Here is a 19791-nt window from a genome sequence, read left to right on the forward strand (position 1 = left end):
GGTGGTCTAGTTGTTCGTGTTGTCTCAGTATCGACGTCTGGATGCCACTAAATTATACTGAACCCAGGAGATTACTGTGTAATATCTTGACCACTGAAACATAAGTACGCCAGTTCCAATCGTGATGGACAATTCAAGGGTATGAAAAATGCTCTATAAAGTCGGACCCGCCGTCTATCGTGTTCTATTGCAGAATTTTCTCGCGGTTCTGACTGGAAATTTTTCTATATCAAACCTCACTGAATGTCAGCATATAGTATTCATGACACCCACAATGCTTGTTTTCTTCCGGGTGGATTTAGTGAAAGCTTGTTGTCGTTTACACCAAACGCAATCGCAGTCAAATATATATGAGTGTAGGATTCAGATACAATAGTATCATCACATGAAAATAAAAACAAAACACAGAAAAATGCAAGAGCGACACAATTGACAAAGCCTTTACATACACCTAAAGAATAGGAGTGCAGACATGATTGAGCAAAGCATTGTCGCGATAAGCTTGTTGAAGTTCACGACGTTCCTGTACTATCTTCTCCTCCGCTGCAAGCCTCGCAGCTTGCGCCCGACGTTCATCCATCAGCTCCGATCTGTCGTTATCAAAACGCTCAACCCTCTTTCGCAAATCAGCCGCTTCGCGAATGTCATCTTTATAAAGGACATTATCGATGGCGAAGCGCGCCTCCAAAGCATCCGCAAGTTCCTCAAAAGTGCCTATGAATTCCACTTTATGAACCTCGTCCCGAAGCGCTGGTCTAAAGAGGGAAATAGCCTCGTGTAGATCATCTATATTCCCCCCATTTTTGAACCGGATGAACAAAGACGCTGCCAAGTTGTAAAGAGACCCAACGCGCTCGATGTGAGGCTCAGGGCGAAGTTGCAATGCGCGTCTATGGAGAGCGATGCATTCTTCCAGCGCATCGAGACCTGTATGTGTATGCTGCATACGCACCAACAGCGCGTAGCCAAGCTGGTTGAGGAACTCCGACAGTTCGTACGACGACTCGGATTCCACGCGGATCCGGAGTGCTTCTCGCGCTATCACAATGGCCTGTTCGACATCCTTCTCCTCGGTAAACCCGTTGTCTTCAAACCGATCAAGCAGCGTGAAAGCAAAGTTTTTGAGCAGGTCGGCCCACTTTGGGTGTACTGGGGACGTGAGAGTGACAGCCTGCCTGTACAGCACAACCGCCTCCGTGAAATCACATTTTTCTTTGGTCAAGTGGAATCGAATGTCCAGGCACTTAGCCAGCTCCACCATCGCAGCAGACCTCCCCGGATGCGACGGCGGTCGCATTGCCACATACAGCCTTTTCAACAAGATAGCTGTATGCAGATAATCCACACCGGCCTTCGGACATCCACTCTTGAATAGCAGGCGGAACGCCTCCCCAAGGTTCCTCATCGAGTCTGCGCGGTCCGCGTGGCCTGCAGGCCGCACCTCCACCGCGCGTTTACACAGCATCATACTGTCCTCGATATCCTTCATCTTCTGTGTTTTCATGAACCGGGTTTGAAGCAGTTCTGCGAGGATGTCGAGCCGGGTGGCTAAATCGACATGGAGCATCGGCTGCAGATCCAGCGAGCGCCTGTAGCACGCGATACATTCGTCCAGATCGTCCGCGTTCGACGACCCGCGCGGCGGGTGCTGGAATCGGATATGCAGCGCGTGGCCGAGCTCGAAGAGGCATTCGGGGAGCGCGTCGTGCGTCAGAGGGAGCAGCTCGACAACAGCCTTGCGGATCGAAACCAGCTGGTCTTGAAGTTGGTCGTCTTGATCGCTCTTCGTCTTGTATCGCGCGAGAACGGATTGACCTAAGGCACGGAGAAACGCGTGCCATCTGGGATCGGGCGGCACAGAGGGGGTCACCTCGAGCGCTTGGTTATAGAGCTTCACGCATTCGTTCGCATCGTCTTTCGCTCCGTCCTGCACGTACCGGGCCCCGAGGAACAACGCGAGGTCATAACACAGCGCAGGCATATCCGGATGGCTCGTCGCAACTGCCAACTCGACAGCTTTCCTACCCAAAAACACAGCTTCGTCGAGATCACTCCGTTTACCCGTCGCATTTCCATAACGCCAAAACAGCGCATTCGCCAGGGCACCGAGGGACTTGACACACTGCGGTTGCAGATGCGCAGCCAGTCGGAGGTGATACACCGCTTCTTCAACGTCGTTCCTCGCTCTGTCGCCGTCGGCGCCTACAGAGTCTTTGGCGCGCGCCAAAAGGCCGTTCGCAAGAATATCAAGCGCCTCGGCCCGCTCACCCTCGCTCAACGACGGGTTCGCGAGCGTTTTCCTGGCCTGTGATATACTAGTATCATGGTCTTCCATGTTGTTCATATCCGAGTCGTCGTTGTCCGGCACGTAGGTGTAGTAAAGACGAGCAAGGCTATCAGCTGCACCTCGATTCGAGATGGGTTTTACAAGAGAGAAGTACTGTAGCCAACAGTGCTGTGAGGTTCAAATAGCGAGGAGAACCACACTGCTAGGGTGGTAGCCTGGCAGCCTGCAGGCGTGTTCGGGCGCAATTAGACCCAACACATGGAAATGGAATGGCCTTTAAATTCACCGGTAAATCGACGAGGCTTAGACAGCAGGGAACTTGAAGGACGGAGGAAAATCTCAAGAGGCAAGAGAGCAGGCGCAAAACACGCGCCGACGGACAGTCATCCAAGAACAAGAACAAGGAATCGTAGATAGAGATTCAATATTCAGCAGCAGCACAAGGGAGTGCAGAGACCAGCGAAAACGTTTCCAGTTTCCAGTTCCCAGTTCCCATTTCCCAATATCGGACAATCTACGCAGGCCCATCGCAGTTATCCACAGATGGAGTCCCATAGGCCTTATTAGTTAGTTAATAACCAGCAGTCAGTGAAGAACGAAGTAGTGATCAAGATCATCTGAAAAAAGCCGCGTGGTAAACCCAATGACGAGCCTTAGTACTAGTGGAGCCGCCAAAAGCACGCGCTGACGGACAGTCTAGTCATCATCCATCTTGAGAAAGAGTAAAAAAAGCAGTCCACATTTTTTTGTTTTTGTTTTTTTCATTTTTGCAACTTCCCCTCGCGTTGGCTGGCTGTGGAGCGCTGCACAAGGATGGGACGGGAGTTATGTCTGAGTCCAGACAGAAACAGCAGCACATGAGATATACCAGCAAGAACGCTTCCAGTTTCCAGTTTCCAGTTTCCAGTTTCCAGTCTCCAGTTTCCAGTTCCCAACAGACCGTCGACATATCTAAATCGACATCGACATCTAAATCGACATCGACGTGTTGCAAACGCGAGCACGAGTGAAGTCAGTGCAATGGTGGTGGTGGTAACAAAGTCTTTCGACTCATAAATTCGCGTGGGATGCATGAATCAGCCTGAGGATACATACATCACAGGTCCAGAGTCTAGAGTCTAGACTCTAGCCTTTCTTTTCTTTTCTTTCGCACTACATATAGTAGTACAAGTCCAAACTGAACCTGTATAACACACTGCACTGCACTGCACTAAACAGCACTGCACGAACAAAACCACTACAAAACCACAGAAAATTCAAAACACACAAATGTTTATATGTATAAGCCACACGGCGAGTATATTCAATCCAATCCAAAAGTCCAAGACGTAGACGACAGATCTCCACCTCCCTCTCCCTCTATGTCATCTATCTAGACTAGATATCTATCTAGATGTATATAATATGTAGGTATATGCGCATTTTATCAATGTTTTTTGTATGTATATGATGGGTCGAAAAGTCGATGCCCGGGGATAGGGATATATCACAAGCACAAGCACGAACACAAGCACAATCAATCAACCAAGGCAAGACACATAAGAGCGGAAAAAAAAAAGGGACGAAACAACAAAAAAAAAAATCTACCAAAGCCTCGTCTCAAGCAACAAATCCGCATTCGTCTCCAGCCCAATACAAGCCTTCAAAAAGCTCTCCAGCGCATTCCTCTGCCTGTTCAAGCTATTAACGACTTCCGTGCCCGGCTTGACGAGCGGTGCCTTGAGCATGTACGAGAGCAGGGAGAGGACGGAGTATAAGGGGGCGAAGTCTTGGGTTTCGCCGACTTTGCGGTATTGCACGCGCGTGAGGAGTTCAGCGAGGATGGCGAGGTCGAGGATGAGTGGTGTTGCAAGGAGCGAGTCCTACAAAGCAAAAAAAAGATTGAGAACAAAGCCAATAAGAAAAAAAAAAGAGAGAGAGAAACGCACCTCGCACTCGTTGAAGATATTAATTGTCGAACGACCACCACAGAAAATCTCCGAGTAATACTCATCGATCGCGCGCTTCGAGTCGCCCACAGCGGGGACATACTTAATAACAACAATATGATCCGGATGCTCTCCCTTCTTCTTCGAGCCCTCCTCGGGCGCCTTATACAACAACCTATTCGCATCGACCATATCATCCACCACACTGCTCTTACTAATCTCCTTGCTCTTGAACTGGCGCTCCGCAGACAAATTGTGCCCGTCGTTGTTCCCGAGATGGTTGTACGATGCAATGGAGAGAGGCTTGATCCCTGCGTTCACGAGGAACTCGGCGAGGACGGATTTGAGCTTCGTTTGCCCCGACTTGAGGTCGTCTCCGCCAATGAACGACTTGACGCTCTCCGCGAGCTCAATTACACCCGGCACGAACGTGTTCTGCGGCGCACCGTTGATAAAGGGCTCGCCCTCGAGGATAGCAGCCACCGCAAACAAGGTCGACGGGGACACCTCAGCGTGCGAGCTCTTGATCGCAGCGAGGAGGTTCTCCTTGGTGTCGTTGACCCCAGGAATGATGTCGCTGTATCGCTCGGTGTTGGCGGTCCAGAACACGACGACGCGGTCGAGCGCGTTGTCCTGCTTGAACTTGCGGATGTCCGCGCGGATGTGCTCGAGGTGCGCCTGCTTGTCGTCGCCCGGGATAAGGTTATCCGCACGCGCCTCCTGGTTCGCAGCGATAAAGTCCGGGTAGTAGATGGACGGCAAGGGACGACCAAGCGCAGCCATATGCGGCTTGACCTGGCGCTGGAGATCGTAGTCGAGGACTTTCGCGCGCTCCATGGCAGCGTCGAGGGGGACGCCGGAGATATCCCAGCCGCCGAGGACGAGGTCGTTGGGGTGGACCATGGGCAGGACGTCGGAGATGGGGACGTGGACGTCGCGGCCTGTGGCGGGGTCAGCGCCGATGCGCACGGTGGAGGCGCGCAGGACGGAGCCGATGTAGTTGGGCTGCTGGATGCCCTCCTTGGTGTGCCAGACGATGTTGTGCCTGTTCGCGAGGATGGTCGCGCAGAGCGTGGTGCCGTTGTTGCCTCCAACACCGATCATCATGAGACTGGATAAAATAAAGAAAAAGAATTAGAATGGACATGGACATGGATGAGACAACGCGAAAACAAAGACGGACCCAGTCTTGGAGACGGCGCGTTTGGTCTGGAACTCGTACTCCTGGACGGTGGGCTTGATGTTGTACTGGCCGTCGACGACGGTGACCTCTGAGCCGCGGTTGACGAACTTGGAGGTGATGTGCTCGTCGGTGTACTGGGTGTTCTCAGACTGGACGGTGATAGCATGGGGGCGACGAGCAGCGGTGGGGTGAACAGGGAGGACCGACTCGAGCTCGGACTCGGGGGTGTTGTACCCAGAGGTTCCGTTGGACAAGATAGGTGCCATTGTAAAAGAGTAGATTTATAAAAGAGCAAGGGGTAGGTGAAATCAGAAGGATATCAAAAAACCGGCGCAGGAGTGTTTAGAGCCTCTATGCGTGTTGTGGGAGCTGCAAAGGTTGTTCGAGTACATGCAAAGACTTGCAAGTAATCCGAAGGGGTTTGTGGGTCGAGTGCGACGACGACGAGGAGAAGAAGAGAAGGATGCTGGAGACGACTGGGCAAAGAGCGGGCGACTTTATAGGCTGGCCGTCCTTGGCTTGATTGGTGAAAAATTGCAGGGCAAGCAGCGTCAACGCGTCTTATGTCACACTTTTCTTTTTTTCCAATTCCACAAATCGTACGATCGACTGATCAGATCTAGGGGCTCAGGGTCCCCAAAAGATTACTTTTTTTCCTTCTCTCGCCTCTCCCTTCTCTTCTCATTCTCACATCCTCTCAGCTCTCATGTTTCGCGCGATAACATAACCAGTCCATCCCCAATTCACCAGCAACAGCTCTCTTTGCCCAGAACCCACAAATTCAAATTACAATATCACGTGTCTTCCCGCCAGCCGCACCAGTCGGCACGCAGCCTGGAATGATGACTCAGCGGCATCATCCCCACGCCGACTTTGCATTTCGTCCGCCTTCACAGCCTGCGCTGCGCCGCCCAATCCTCGACCCACAGCGGATTCAACTCGCGACTATTCCCATCGTAACATACCTGAAGCCATGGAGTTATCCTCTCCAAAAGGGCCAAGTTTTTTTCCCATTTTCTTTTTCTTGTTCTTAACTTCTGATGCACGAGGAGAGAAGAGACATGAGGCTGGAGATGCGAGGGTTGCTGGGGTTGCATTCTTGCATCGCGCAGCGGTGCTCCGGCGCGATAGTGCGAATTGCGCGCGAAACACCATCAGCGATATCGCGGGTTTTCAACACTAACTATGCGATGATGGTGCGTCTAATCAATACCTTGGTTTCCGAGTCTTGCCTTTGTTCGTGCAAGTCTGCCAGTGGTGTACGTATCATCGCATCCCATATGTCTATTTTTTGTGCGCTATCAATGAGTATCATCCATTCAATGATAAATCTGTTTTGGCCAACGACGACATCATCGCATCTGCCCCTCGTCCAGCCTCCAGCGTCCTTGCCCCGCGCACCATCCATCCATCCATCTTCTGTACTCTTCCCTCCACAGACCAGCCCTTGATTAAGATTACGCGTCTAAAAATGCCCGCACAATCAAATCAAATCAAATTATATCAACCCCGAAAGCAAAAGCGAATAAACCCCGTTCTCTCCTTCTGAATCTCTCAGCACTACCCTACCCGCGCGTTATCTATATATTTATCTGTTTATCTATATATCTATTCACTTCTTCTATTTTACATTAAACACGAACACGAACAAGAACAAGAACAAGAACACGACCTAGAACTTCCACTTCCAACTTAGAACGGGGTTTAATATCAGTTCTACCCTGGATAGTATGTACTTCTAAATTCTAATTAATAGGTGATATGATTATGGGGGAGGGGGGGTATACATTCACCCCCGTATAATTCCTTTTCTGGGTATTTCGTTTCCACAGGGTACCTCGAGGTAAGTAATGCTGGCGTGTGGATTTTCAATTTTCAATTTTCAGAAGAAGACGAAGACGAAGACGAAGCAGAAGACGGTGAAGGTCATATGCACGAAGGGAAGAAAAACAAAACAAAAACAAAAGGAAGAAGAAGATAACGAATACTTCTAACGATACTGATATCCCGTGTGGGCTGGGCTCGATCACTCCATTATCACTTGAACAGGAGGTCCAGAACTAGAATAGTAGAATAGGAGAATAGGAGAACCGATTTTTAACATTTCGATTTTCGGCCGTATATGCGCGCTCCCGCGCCCGAGTGGCAAGTCATGATCAGTGACACCCCAACCCCAACCCCCGGAATGTCCGCGTCAATTCCAATCCTCCCTAAGCCCCAACCCCCACATCATAATTATCATAATTATCATACCGTATCATACGGATACCAATCTAAAATTTAGTTTATAGCTCGGTACGTCGGTACGTCGGGATATCGGTACGTCGGGCCTATATCTTCCTCCTCATTATCATCATTGTCAATAATCAATCAACGCTCAACGTTCAACATTCAATGTTCAACGTTCAATCAACCATCATCATCTTTTTTTCAAAAATTCGACGATAAATATTGTTACTACTTACTTGAAGGTTGAAGCTTGACGTTGATCAACCCAGATGCATCTTTTCTTTCATTGAACCGCTCGCACATTGACAATTTACAATGCAAATGGATTATGGCACGGACTCTAAGCTCAGGTTAACTTGATCAGCGGTATTTCAAGTTCTATTTCTTCGTTACTTTGAAGTACGTACGAGTTTTACTCGGTGCGAGCTCGGACGCTGGCGGGAAGGTTGGCTCGTGGCTCATGGCTCTGGTTCGTGGCTGTTGAAATTGACAATTCTGAATTTCTGATCCACGATCATGATCATGATCAGGAAGGATCAGAATTAGAATTAGAATCAGTCAGGATTTACTGGGGTGCAAATAAGATGACAGAAAGTCGATGTACATGCTCTCGATTCTCGAATAGTAATACTAAAAAAGTAACATCTATGACGCAATTCTAGTACATTGACAATGCGCAATGCGCCGTGAGATCTGAATTGAATTGAATTAAATCGAATCGGATAAAATAGAATAAAATAGAATTTCCAACATGATCTACAGTATAGTATAGTACACGAACTCTAAAAGGTTCTGATCATGATTATTGATTATTGATAGTGTGAAACTTTGAGATGAGATAGAATTTCACTCACTCACTCATACACTTCATCTCCGCCTTCGCGCGTCATCCCCTACCCAGCCCTCCCCTTTCTAGCCTGAGTCCATTTGCAAGTGTCCTTTCCCAGGTTCTAGGACCCAGTTCCTCGCGATTGCATGCTGCTAATGCTTTGACTTGCTGCTTGTATAGAATTGTATGTATTACATTTATAGCATGTGTGTGGGGTGTGCAGTGTCGAAGACTCGAAGATTCGAAGATTCGAAGCTTCATCCCCGCGTTTATTTACAGTACAATACAGCCCTTTCATTGTCAAAAATTCACACTACCATCACTACTACTACTACTACTAGTAGTAGTAGTTGTTGTTGTTGTGCTCTCACTCTTGAGTCTCCATTATCAAAATCAAGCCTCTCAACATCCTGATTCCTCTTGGATCCCTCACGACTCAGGAGTCCCTACATCCCAGCACTGCGCAATGATCAAATGGCGTCCGCCCTCCGCATACCGCATACCGCATACTTTAAAAATAATACAAATTCCAGACCCTGAATTCAATATCCCTGAATTTCGAATACATGGGGGGGCGGTGACGCCTCGCTTAAATCCAAGTTCCCTTCAGGCAGGCCTTTTCAGGTCCTTTCAAACCCTTTCAGGAGCTTTCAGGTCGCAGCGCGGCTTCTTCACCTTCCTTCTTCGGGGTGATGACCCCATAGATCGCCACCCTCGGTCCAAACGGAGCAATCCAACCCAAAAATCTACAATAACAGGTAACAGGGCAACACGCTACATGATGATTTGCTTAAAGTTATTAGCCCCTTTTACGCGTAAGCGCGTCAACGCGTCAATCTGCGTCAATGCCTCGCGTAGGCTAAGAATTTTAAGGCCAAGGATAAGCGTACAACAACCGGAATCTCTGATTCCATGATACACTACAAGTATGTAAAGTATCGATAATCCGCCTGTGTATATGCGTACAATCGTACCTGATCTGGCAAGGGTTAGTGACATACAAAGCGCTCGTCCTATGATCCCCCATTGACACTGGGACAGCGGGGGTTGTTTAGTACACACTACTAACACAGAGTCACTGGTGTGCAGGGCAAGTCAACGTGGGCCGGCAGACTGCCAACTCCGTGATGGCAATAGATTCCAACACCCAAAAGCTCAAGTTCTCAAGACTCAAGAACGGTCAAGAGCAGCACCCCCGCCTCGCTGCGACTCGACTCAATAGCAATTATCAACGCACGGACGCGGCTACGGAAGAACCCCGGAAATTTCTTTATTTAAAATAAAACACACGTACCCACGCACACGGCACAGCACAACACGCCTTTCTTTCTTTAACTTGCTTACGCTTACGCTTACATACCTTGCTTCATTTCTCCAAGGATAATATCAATACCAAATACCATTGTAGCGAACGCCCGGGCGTGTCTGATTCGCGTTGTCTGCGCCATGTGAAGGTGCCGTTGCCGTATGCCGTACGCCGTACACCATATATACGCCGTAATCCATCTATCCACTCGGGCGAGGAGAAGAACACCACTGCGAAAAAAGAAAAAAAAATTAATACAACCTTGCATAACGTCCCATATTCAATATCGCAGCGATCCCTCTCACTCCACGTCAGCGTGTGTAAAGGACTCAAGACCTCGAGAGCGAGCGACGAGCGAGCATGGAATGTGATACCCACACTTAGTATCAATAGATTAGCCTAGCACTGCAGTGACACTGCATGTTGTGCTTGTCAATGCCATTGATTGCACGGTAGAAAATTCCTTGTAGATCACTTGTGTTTGTGGGCCGTGGCCGGCCCGCGAGGGGGGACTATTATTACAAGACGCGACTTGCACAATGCAGTGTGCACTTCACAAGTTGAAATTCGGATAGAAGAACTTCGATTGGTGACGAATGTGTCTAGAAAGAAACCCAGTGGTTTGGCCAGTGAGAGTGAGGCGAGAAAGCAGCAGCAGCGAAGGAGAAGAAGACGAATGTATCTTTGCTATCTCCCCCCAAAACAATGCACCCGTCGACTCACGAGTTGCAAGACATTGACCAATTTCAAATTTCAGAAAAAACGAGGCGCAGTCCTCATAGATTTTCCAGTGCTTTTCACTTGAGCTCGAGCTTCTGGACTGGGTTGCGTGAAGTTCACAGAAGACTTCACTAAGATCCAAAACACTTGCTGAAGACGATACCACGATAGTAGGCCGAGAACCCCAACCCGCCCACGATGTCTACCAGCCAGAATTCGGAAACAACTTCAAGCGGATAACTTTTCCTAAACCCGAGTGTGTACAAACCGCTTCTTTCTGAGCCGTAGTCGCTCTACGCGCAGGGAGACCGCCAATAGCAAAGAGTTAACGCGGAGAATTATGCCTCCCTCGTCAGCAGGATTGGCATGTGTGCTGCGTATGACAAAAAGCAACCAGACAGGTAACGTCATTTACTGCCTTTCCTTCTCCCGTGGACACGGCAAAGGGAGATCTTTTATTTTTGTGCGGTCTGGCACAGACTGTCAAAAGAAACCGTGGGTGAATCAGCGGGGAAAGGGAGGTGTTGGGAGACTCTCATGAGATATTCAATGCACGATGCATGGCTTTGCTCTGGAAAATGGTTGTAGAGCGAAGACCCATAATTCTTCATGGGTATACCCCGAGTATTTGGTCGGTCCTCAAACTGGCTGTGTGACGGAATGTATAGTTTTTTGTCGTTATCATTAACGTGAATTGATATTGAACAATAGGCGTTGAACTTGCCTTATCGCGTTCCGATGACAGCGATGAGCGTGAGGTAACGAAAGTGCTGCACATTGCTTGAGCAGCAACGAAAATATCAGGGCAGAGAGAGCTAAGGAGGCTGGCTTACAGGTTAGAATCTGCTGAAGGGTCCCTTCACGATATAACACTACTTTGTCGTCGGGAGACCCCGTAGCGAACACAACTATGCCGTCAAGCAATACAACAACAGCGCTGGCCGCTCCCTCATTCAGGTTCAGCCGCCTTGAGTGCAACGTCAATTGAGCGCAAACGCTAGGGCCGACGGCGAGCTCCTGACTCAAATATCAGCTCTAATCATGATTCACCTCCTAGACCGAAAGGAGCCTCTCGTCAATATCGTTAGTGTCTCAACAGCAAACTTCCCTCGCAATGTGATCCCTAGAAAAAGGCAGCCATCACCAGATGGTCATCCAATGCACCGACACTTTGGCCTGTAAACAGCCAGCCAGATACGAAGGTTCGGCATGTCGATAGAACAATGAGCTTTCGAAAAAAAAATGGGGAGCATGTACTTGAACATGAGAAAGAAAGGTCGATTGGAGTGCCCCATCATTTTCGGTCGTTCCATCGGACCCTTTAAAATTACACGTGGTCCGTGTGTAACAATTCGCAATTCGGTAATCGGTTCGGTGGCATTTGCTGGAGTGCAACAACTGTACTCCTCTTCCGTCAACTCATTTTGGTCCTTCCCTTGATTCCAGTCAATAGAAACGACGCATATAACCACTTTTCTGATACTTGATAGCGATCCTACACGGCATCCGTCCGGTCATCACCGTATGTCGGCGTTATTTGGTACGAAATGAAGACAGCGCCCTCAGTCGCGAAATTACTCAGTGTGTGTGCTTTTCCTTCTTTGCATCGGTAGTAAATCAGAACTATATTCAAACTTACATGACTCTGATTTAGGGCATCTCGAATGATATGTAAAGTTTGATACGTGTGCCGAGTGAACTGCGTCCCATGGTCAGATCACCCCTATTCTTGCCAATCCTACAATGAAGGCTGCCGTTTGATGTTTGCAAGCAACGTGTCTAGCAAAATAAATCAGATATTGTAAGTTATTTCTATTATAATGCACTGTGTTCCTTTAATTTATAGTCTATTCAATCAGACTGAGAGAACCCTTCGGTTTGACTGTGGCTAAATGTACGGATCATCATCGGTTTATGAAAGGACGAAGGTTACAATAAGGCCTTCCATGATGCTTTTCAGGACCGCCGAGTTCAATTCAACGGTTTGCACAAAATCCTTATTGACAAAACGAAAATACAACCTCATACCTTGCGGACCGCCAACATCCCGTCGGTTCACGTGGACCGCCTCACGAAAGTCGGACTGCTCAGGCTCAATCAACAGAAGTTATGTTAAAGTTGTACAAGCCATGATATAACGCGCTTGCATTGCTTGAAACTGCTACGGCTGCTTTTCGCATGTTTATCCGCTACTCTACTCGACGTCGAGCTCGGATGAAATCCGGTGCTGCAATTTGGAGCTGGCTGCTTTCCGCCAACGACGACGTGAACACATGACGGTACTAATGTCAGAACCACCAAGTACCCAGAGGAGGTTCATTCTTGTTCAATTTATAAGGTCGACATGGACTGGAGATCTGAACTTTCAACCCTGTGTTATTCTCAAAATGATGCGCATTTCCTCTGCTTCATTGGCCTTCCTTGTTGGAGTCTTGCCTTTCGCATTAGCTCAGTCCCCGTTATACGGACAATGTGAGCAACTATGCATAAGTCCAGATGCGTCTCTTTGACTGTCAATTCCATCGTTTGAAATGAAGGTGGAGGTACCGGTTGGACTGGTGCAACGACTTGCGTTGCTGGGTATGGTTGGGCATTTTGACTTTGATAATTTGCGATGAACTCTGTGTAGGTCTGTGTGCAACTTTTACAACGAATGTAAGTATTTGCATCCTCAAAAAGCTTATATACTAAACGGTTCCAGGGTACAGCCAATGCATTCCTGGCTCGGCTACTACCTCGACTGCGTCGACCCCACCGCCTAGCAGCACCTCTAAGACCTCAACTGCACCAACATCGACCCCATCAAGCTCTGTAAAACCAAACTATTGGTTCAGCTTGTACGAAAGTTACTTTCAGACAGCCTGTTCAATTTACAACTCATTCATACCGTTTCAGCGGCGACTCATACTCACAGACAGGATTTGACATCACAGGAACACTTCCCAACGTTGCCAATCCCATCGGAAATCCCGACTTCCCAGGATGGTCGGCTACTGGGGGCGCGAACTGGGTCGGATACCTCACAGCTACATACAACAACTCCCTGTTGTTTACCTACAACTATGCCTACGGAGGGGCCACAATCGATGCCTCCCTGGTTGCACCGTACGAGTCGACAGTGCTGAGTCTGACTGACCAGGTTAACCAGTTCCTGACGACGGTTGCTTCTAAGCCGACGTCGACACCTTGGACGAGCGAAAACTCTCTGTTTTCAATTTGGATTGGTGTTAATGATATCGGGAACAGCTACTACCTAAGTGGTGACCGCTCTGCGTAAGTTTACTTTTCTTATTTGTCTGGCAGGTTCTTATATAGATTGAAAACCGCAGGTTTTCCGACACACTTCTTAACGCCTACTTCGCGCTGGTACAAAAGCTGGTCAGTAAAGCGCAGATGCCATTTTTTGAAAATAATAATTTACTCACCTGTAACGTTAGTACAATGCTGGTGGAAGGAACTTCCTCTTTGCCAACGTGCCACCAATTGATCGCTCGCCATTGGTCCGTGTTTCCCTTTTACAATTGAAATTGTATTCATGTCTATTTAAACTTTGAAGATGCTCGCCCAATCCACCGATGCTCAAGCGCTAGAGAAATCTGTTATTGGAACATTCAACACCAAACTTGTAGCTAAGATCAACTCTTTCGCCGCGAACAACACAGGGGTAAGGCGCGGACTTGCATCTCTAGTGAACGTATTGCCAAATTGAATTTCTTTTTAGGTCAAGACGTTCTTATGGGACTCGAATGCACAATTCACCGCTATGTTGAACTCGCCAACTACCTACGGCTTTGCAGATGCTACATCCTACGGATCTGACCCGACTATGTTCTGGGGGTAAGCACCGGGTTTTATTAGCCCTGATATTCTCTGCTGACACCTAAGAATACAATTTTCTACAGTAACAATTACCACCCAAGCAGTAAGTAATTGCTTAAGTTCCACCGAAAAATAATGATCTCATTTTCTCCCCTATAGCATATGCCAACAAGTTCTTTGGACAGACTGTTGGTCAGAACGTTCTTGGGAAGACAATCTGGTAGAGTTCTGGTGCACATGAGTGCAGTTATACGAACATGTCATGTCTATCGGATACAAGAAAATCAAATCAAATCTGGTAAAGCAATGAGTGCTGGTATACATCTTCCTCGCCCAATCAGCGAGTCATAAATATGATTACCAAGGTCTCTTACTACTGTAAAAATAGATCAGACTCACATCTTGACACCTTCGGACCCGCCAGGGGTTCCAATACCAGACGCACACCGCCGAGACCTGCCTGACCGACCACCCACTGACATCGGGCACAGAGCGCAATTTCAAACCTGTAGAAACTCAGGTTCCTTCAACCATAGCCACCTGCCAAATCATAAACGAAGATGACTCTATCGCAATGCTAGACGGGACCGTAATCGTCCATGGGGGTGTCTGGACGGCTTGAGGTTGTGTCCGTAGTAGTATAAATCAGCAGAGCTTCCACCCTCAGCCCTCTGATATCATACACCCTCATATTACAGAAGCTGCTCGTCATGTTCGATCTTAACTGTGGAATCCGACTGCGTCCTTTTCGGGCACAACCAGCGGAGGATCTTGAAAACATCCTCAGTCTGTACAACAATGCTCAAGTTGCGCCTCTCATAACACTTCGTTTCTTGGCACCACGCGGAGAAAGGGTCAAAAAAGAGTTTCTAGAAATTATAGACAACGATGCAGAAATGTTTTGCATCATCGAGACCATTCCAAGCGCGAACCAATCTGTTGGTGGAACCGACTCGGACACAGAAAAGCCCCAGTTTGTAGGAATTACTGGACTCTGGGGTTTCATGGAACGTGGACATAGACACACAAAATACTCCATCGTCTTACTGCCTCAATTTTGGAATAGAGGGTACGGCCAGCAAATCACACGGTTTATGGTCGACCACGCATTTATCCACATGAACATGCACCGCATATCGTTGGATGTATGGGGAGGAAACGACCGAGCAATTGCAGTATACAAGAAACAGTACGTATCCTGTTTTTTTGAGACTTAGTTTGGATGTAGTTTTAATCTTGTGTAGGGGATTCATTGAGGAGGGGCGTCAGCGCAAAGCAATCTGGAGCAACGGCGGGTGGATAGACAATATCCAGATGGGGATGCTTGTAGATGATTGGAAAGAGCTGGTAGCGGGAACTAAGACGTAGACAGTTGGGATGCGTCCAGCCAAAACAATTAAATGGCCTTTTCATCGTTGCTCATTGATTTTATGTTGTAAAAGCTAAATTTCTCTCCGTCACCCCGTGAGTCTGCACGCACGACTGAGGAATCACATTCGATTCCAATATTGTCCATCGTTCACCTAGTTTCCGCGACGTTAAAGTTATAGCTTGTGGACTTTCTATGTGGGTATCTCCTATCAATATTTTGACTGTGTCAATGTGGTTTAACGACGAGAACTGGCAGACCTCATACGAATAGGGGCAACAATGTTGAACGAAAATGATCTATTTATAACTATACAGTATGTGTTAAAGTATCGACGCGCCAGCGACTTCATGAGGGATTTGGAACCTTTGTAAAGCTAGTATAATGACTTCCAAAGCTGACATAAATGTATTGTGCACTGTACGCAGTAAAGTATACTATTTGAAAAAATTTTTATGTTTAATAAAGACATCATTTTTTTGGCTATCCACCGTCCCTTTCGATCAGTAGTCGACGTTCGAATTAAATCGAAGACCATGGATGACTACATGACGCGAAAATATATCAGCGAGACGCAATCTGGCCTGAGTCGTAAGCCAGCCTGCCGTGCAATTTCAGTTAGCCAACTGAACCCAGCCAATTCCTATATAAACCCTTACAAACGAGCTACCGTTTCCTCATCAATTCTTCCATATTTGCTAGCCAAATATCAACCCTCTTCAATTGCACTCAGCGCCTAGTCGTCTAAGCACCGTATATCTTCAGAGCTAGCCTCACTCACACCTCACAACTGCACCAATGGCTTTCACTACTCGCCTTATCTCATACACGCTCGTCGCACTCCTCATGCTTCAAGGTCACATTGTGCAAGTACGCGGTGACCAAGGAGGCCCACCCCCACCCGACTCTGGCGACGTGAAAGGTCCAGGTGGTGACAGCGGATACCAAGGTGGAGATGGCGGATATGGGTCCAACCAATGGAACCCCCAGCACGGCCCTGATGGTCATCCCGGTCCCAAGCCCCCTGGCTCCTGGCCTCCCAAGCCCGATACCCAAGTTCTTTGGGGCCAGTGTACGTCTTGATGTCAATGCTATCGCCATCATACTTCCATTTTTTGACCAACGAGCATTTTATTTACTTGTAGGCGGCGGATATTACTACTACGGGACGACCAAATGCCCGCCTGGGTCATACTGCCGCTGGTTCTCAGATTGTACGTATCACACCTGCACATCAGCACGCAAACGTCCTTTGTTGACACGACGGTATTACTCCAGGGTACTCGCAGTGCAATCCCAACGACCATGGCGCTCCTGACGACCACGACCACGACCACGACCACCCTTAATTGGTCTAATCACCACGTTCATTTATCGGCTCGTTGACCGAGTTGGATTTGCGTAGTTTATTTTGTCGAGGAACGTATTTGGTGGAATGGATTGATGAAAAAATTTCAGAAAATCCCCGGGGCATCAATAGTATAGTTGTTTGTCTCGGAATATATCCTTGGTTCTTAATATGCATGCCCCAGACTAGAATTAAGGCGTGAAATTGGGGTATGAGTTTGAAAACAGTCGGGAAACAATGGGCCTCTAGGTGGTCTGATCCTTAGCTAGCTGAGAGATCGGCAGCCGAAAATAATATTAGCAAGAGCGGAGTGTTATTTGACGATATGGAAGCTAAAATATATGCAGGTGTCGTAGGAAAAGCTACTTTCAAGCCTTGGTTGGAGTAGGAGGCTGTGTGGTGGGTGCAGCAGTGGGAACGGTCGAGGCAGAGTCAGCCGCGGGTTTAGGAGGCTCAATACCTCTGAGTTGGTCCATGGCCTCCCAAAGTGAGCCAGGAACCTGGGCTTGCATGGCCTTCTGGTCCTGTTCCAATAGACGTTCCAGTTCCTCGCGATTATCGTTGACATACTTCATCTCTAGTTGATACTGGGCTTGAGCTTCAGCGCGCTTTTGTTCCAGATAAGTAGGCGGAGGGACATTCTTAGGACGGTGAGGCTACAAAATCGATAGGATGTTATTACAGCCAGAACATAGATTGAAGATTAAACTCACAGTGTCCGACATGCCGAGAAGAGCACCGAATGAGAATCCAGAGCCAGCACTATTTTTGTGCTTGGCTTGCCATTCCGCGATGTGTTTGGCTTTCATCTCCGCTTCGACCTTGCCATATTCAAGTGGAATATCCTTTCCAGCGTATCTCTGAAGAATTGGTCTAACATCTCCCGGTTTGTAGATAGCAATGGCTGCAAAGAGGTTAGTGACAGCAGATATGAGCGTCATAGGAACATACACTCTAGGAAAGGAATCATTGCCACGAGATTTTTGTCCTTAGGGTCGCCTTTCCACTTGGGAAGAATGATTGTGTTTTCAGGGTGTGTAGACACATGTTCCGGATCAGTATCAATCATGACGACCTTGGATAGATCACGATTCAGGTACGATAGATCCTTGACGATTTTGCCATTTAGAGTGCGGGTAGCTTCACGGAACAAGCGATAGTTGATGTAGAAATTGTATCGGTCAAGTTTGTCGAGAATGGGGCTGGCAGTCTGTATAACAATTAGAATACAAGGCAATATCATCAGAGAGGAAAACATACGTAAGAAGGTTGTGTTGTGAAGATAACAACTTCGTAAAACTGGGAGATATACGCAAGGAAATAATCGACGCCAGGTCGTTTCGCCGTCCGCCAACCGTTTTTGCGCTAAAGGTAACAATAAGAGTAGAAACGATGACGAATTTAGAAGAATCTTACATCCCAAGTTGAAGTCACCAGTAAATCATCAATGGAAAGAAGGAGTGTGTATGGTTTCTGGTGAGGAGGAGGATAGGGTGGAGGAAGGAGCTCTGGCCAAGCTGGTTCAACGAAGAACTAGACACAAAGTTTGTCACTATGAAAGCCAGTAAATGAAGTTCTTACACCAAATAGGCCTGTAAACCGTTCTTTTGTCCGCGCCCAACGCGTTGAGGGTGCGTCCTCTATTTTCTGTTGAAAGGAATCAGATACGCGAGTCACACGAAAAACACTAGTACACACCTTCTTTTTCGCCGCCAACTCTTCAGGTTCCCATTCTCTGCCCATGTAAACCGCACCCGCTCCAAACGCGAGAGCCAGTAATCCAAGCGAAACCCTGCTCGCGAACCGTCTCTTGCGTTCACTTGATGACAAGGACCCTTTGGACGACCGTGCACCCGTCCTTTGGTATTCTTGCTCTGTCCCCGGAGGTGAGAAGTCTAGTGTTGGTACACCGGTGATAGCAGCTGGCTGCTCTGGCTCTGGAATAGGCTCGGACACCTTCGGTGTTGGTTCCTCGGCTGAAGTCGCTTTGGTCTCAGGCTGCCGCTGTGGGGTGGGCTTGATTTTTTTCTTGGGTGGCGAGGGGGGGACGGGAGGCTTTTTTGAGTAGTACCTGGCGGACTGTACCAGAGTACGCCGAGGTATTGACCTCGAAATGATAGAGAACATTTTCGCGGTGGTACACTGTCAGTGTAGTACAAGTGCTCCCACCCGACATCCGGAATTTTTGGCGGTCATAATTTGCATTTGTTTGTTTGAACGTATCATGGCCTCACGGGGACCAATACCTCGTTTTCATGATCGTCATTTACCATTCTGAACCTACATTCATCGTTTTTATATCGCGGAATCAAAGGACACACCACAGGATCGTCATTGGGAGAGGAATTATAATGGAATGAATGATAATTTTCGCAACAACTGGCATTTCATGGTCGACCGAAAATCTTCAGTTTCATACCCAAAATCATCGAATACCCCACTTAAAACGCCCATATTCAAATCTCTACAATCATGACCCCAGATTTTAATCCAATTTCTAGGCGGAATTATCACATACTATCAATTGACTGTCAACGAAGCATCTGGCGCGACCAAGTATTGCTCGTTCAGGCAATAAAATTGCAATATGTACCATCATCTGTTCCTTATACACCGATGGTGGACCGCAACAACAGACTTGCTGTCCATGTTATCTTCGTTTTTCTGTCACCATCGACATGAAAAGGTACATGCACCACACGAACTTCAATGAACATGTCGACCGAAACATGAACAATACACGAGGATTGGAGAGATACCGGGGGAAAATACG

At 47.8% G+C, this 19791-nt stretch overlaps 6 protein-coding genes across 6 annotated transcripts; 3 read left to right on the forward strand and 3 right to left on the reverse strand.

Annotated features, from left to right (window-relative positions):
• Positions 1 to 451: 451 nt before the first annotated feature.
• Positions 452 to 2335, reverse strand: JR316_0002716 (uncharacterized protein; the record flags this gene model as incomplete). Its single annotated transcript, XM_047888503.1, has 1 exon — positions 452 to 2335. The coding sequence occupies one exon, from the start codon at positions 2333 to 2335 to the stop codon at positions 452 to 454; it is 1884 nt and encodes a 627-aa protein (XP_047753426.1).
• Positions 2336 to 3870: 1535 nt separating this feature from the next.
• Positions 3871 to 5664, reverse strand: JR316_0002717 (Inositol-3-phosphate synthase; the record flags this gene model as incomplete). Its single annotated transcript, XM_047888504.1, has 3 exons — positions 3871 to 4149; positions 4216 to 5326; positions 5399 to 5664. The coding sequence occupies 3 exons, from the start codon at positions 5662 to 5664 to the stop codon at positions 3871 to 3873; spliced, it is 1656 nt and encodes a 551-aa protein (XP_047753427.1).
• Positions 5665 to 12869: 7205 nt separating this feature from the next.
• JR316_0002718 (Acetylesterase) lies at positions 12870 to 14525 on the forward strand (the record flags this gene model as incomplete). The annotated part of the gene is made up of 11 exons (XM_047888505.1): positions 12870 to 12954; positions 13020 to 13062; positions 13112 to 13137; positions 13184 to 13319; positions 13378 to 13755; positions 13812 to 13860; positions 13920 to 13982; positions 14039 to 14146; positions 14204 to 14319; positions 14385 to 14404; positions 14461 to 14525. 11 exons carry the CDS (start codon positions 12870 to 12872, stop codon positions 14523 to 14525), a joined length of 1089 nt encoding a protein of 362 aa, XP_047753428.1.
• Positions 14526 to 15011: 486 nt separating this feature from the next.
• JR316_0002719 (Spermidine N(1)-acetyltransferase) lies at positions 15012 to 15669 on the forward strand (the record flags this gene model as incomplete). The annotated part of the gene is made up of 2 exons (XM_047888506.1): positions 15012 to 15490; positions 15546 to 15669. 2 exons carry the CDS (start codon positions 15012 to 15014, stop codon positions 15667 to 15669), a joined length of 603 nt encoding a protein of 200 aa, XP_047753429.1.
• Positions 15670 to 16468: 799 nt separating this feature from the next.
• On the forward strand, positions 16469 to 17019 carry JR316_0002720 (Polysaccharide monooxygenase Cel61a; the record flags this gene model as incomplete). Its single annotated transcript, XM_047888507.1, has 3 exons — positions 16469 to 16742; positions 16816 to 16884; positions 16949 to 17019. The coding sequence occupies 3 exons, from the start codon at positions 16469 to 16471 to the stop codon at positions 17017 to 17019; spliced, it is 414 nt and encodes a 137-aa protein (XP_047753430.1).
• A 367-nt stretch (positions 17020 to 17386) lies between these two features.
• On the reverse strand, positions 17387 to 19145 carry JR316_0002721 (Mitochondrial import inner membrane translocase subunit TIM50; the record flags this gene model as incomplete). Its single annotated transcript, XM_047888508.1, has 7 exons — positions 17387 to 17674; positions 17732 to 17922; positions 17970 to 18228; positions 18279 to 18383; positions 18435 to 18551; positions 18600 to 18665; positions 18717 to 19145. 7 exons carry the CDS (start codon positions 19143 to 19145, stop codon positions 17387 to 17389), a joined length of 1455 nt encoding a protein of 484 aa, XP_047753431.1.
• Positions 19146 to 19791: the final 646 nt, after the last annotated feature.

This window comes from Psilocybe cubensis, chromosome 2 (genome assembly GCF_017499595.1).
Source record: "Psilocybe cubensis strain MGC-MH-2018 chromosome 2, whole genome shotgun sequence".
Lineage (NCBI taxonomy): Eukaryota > Fungi > Basidiomycota > Agaricomycetes > Agaricales > Agrocybaceae > Psilocybe > Psilocybe cubensis.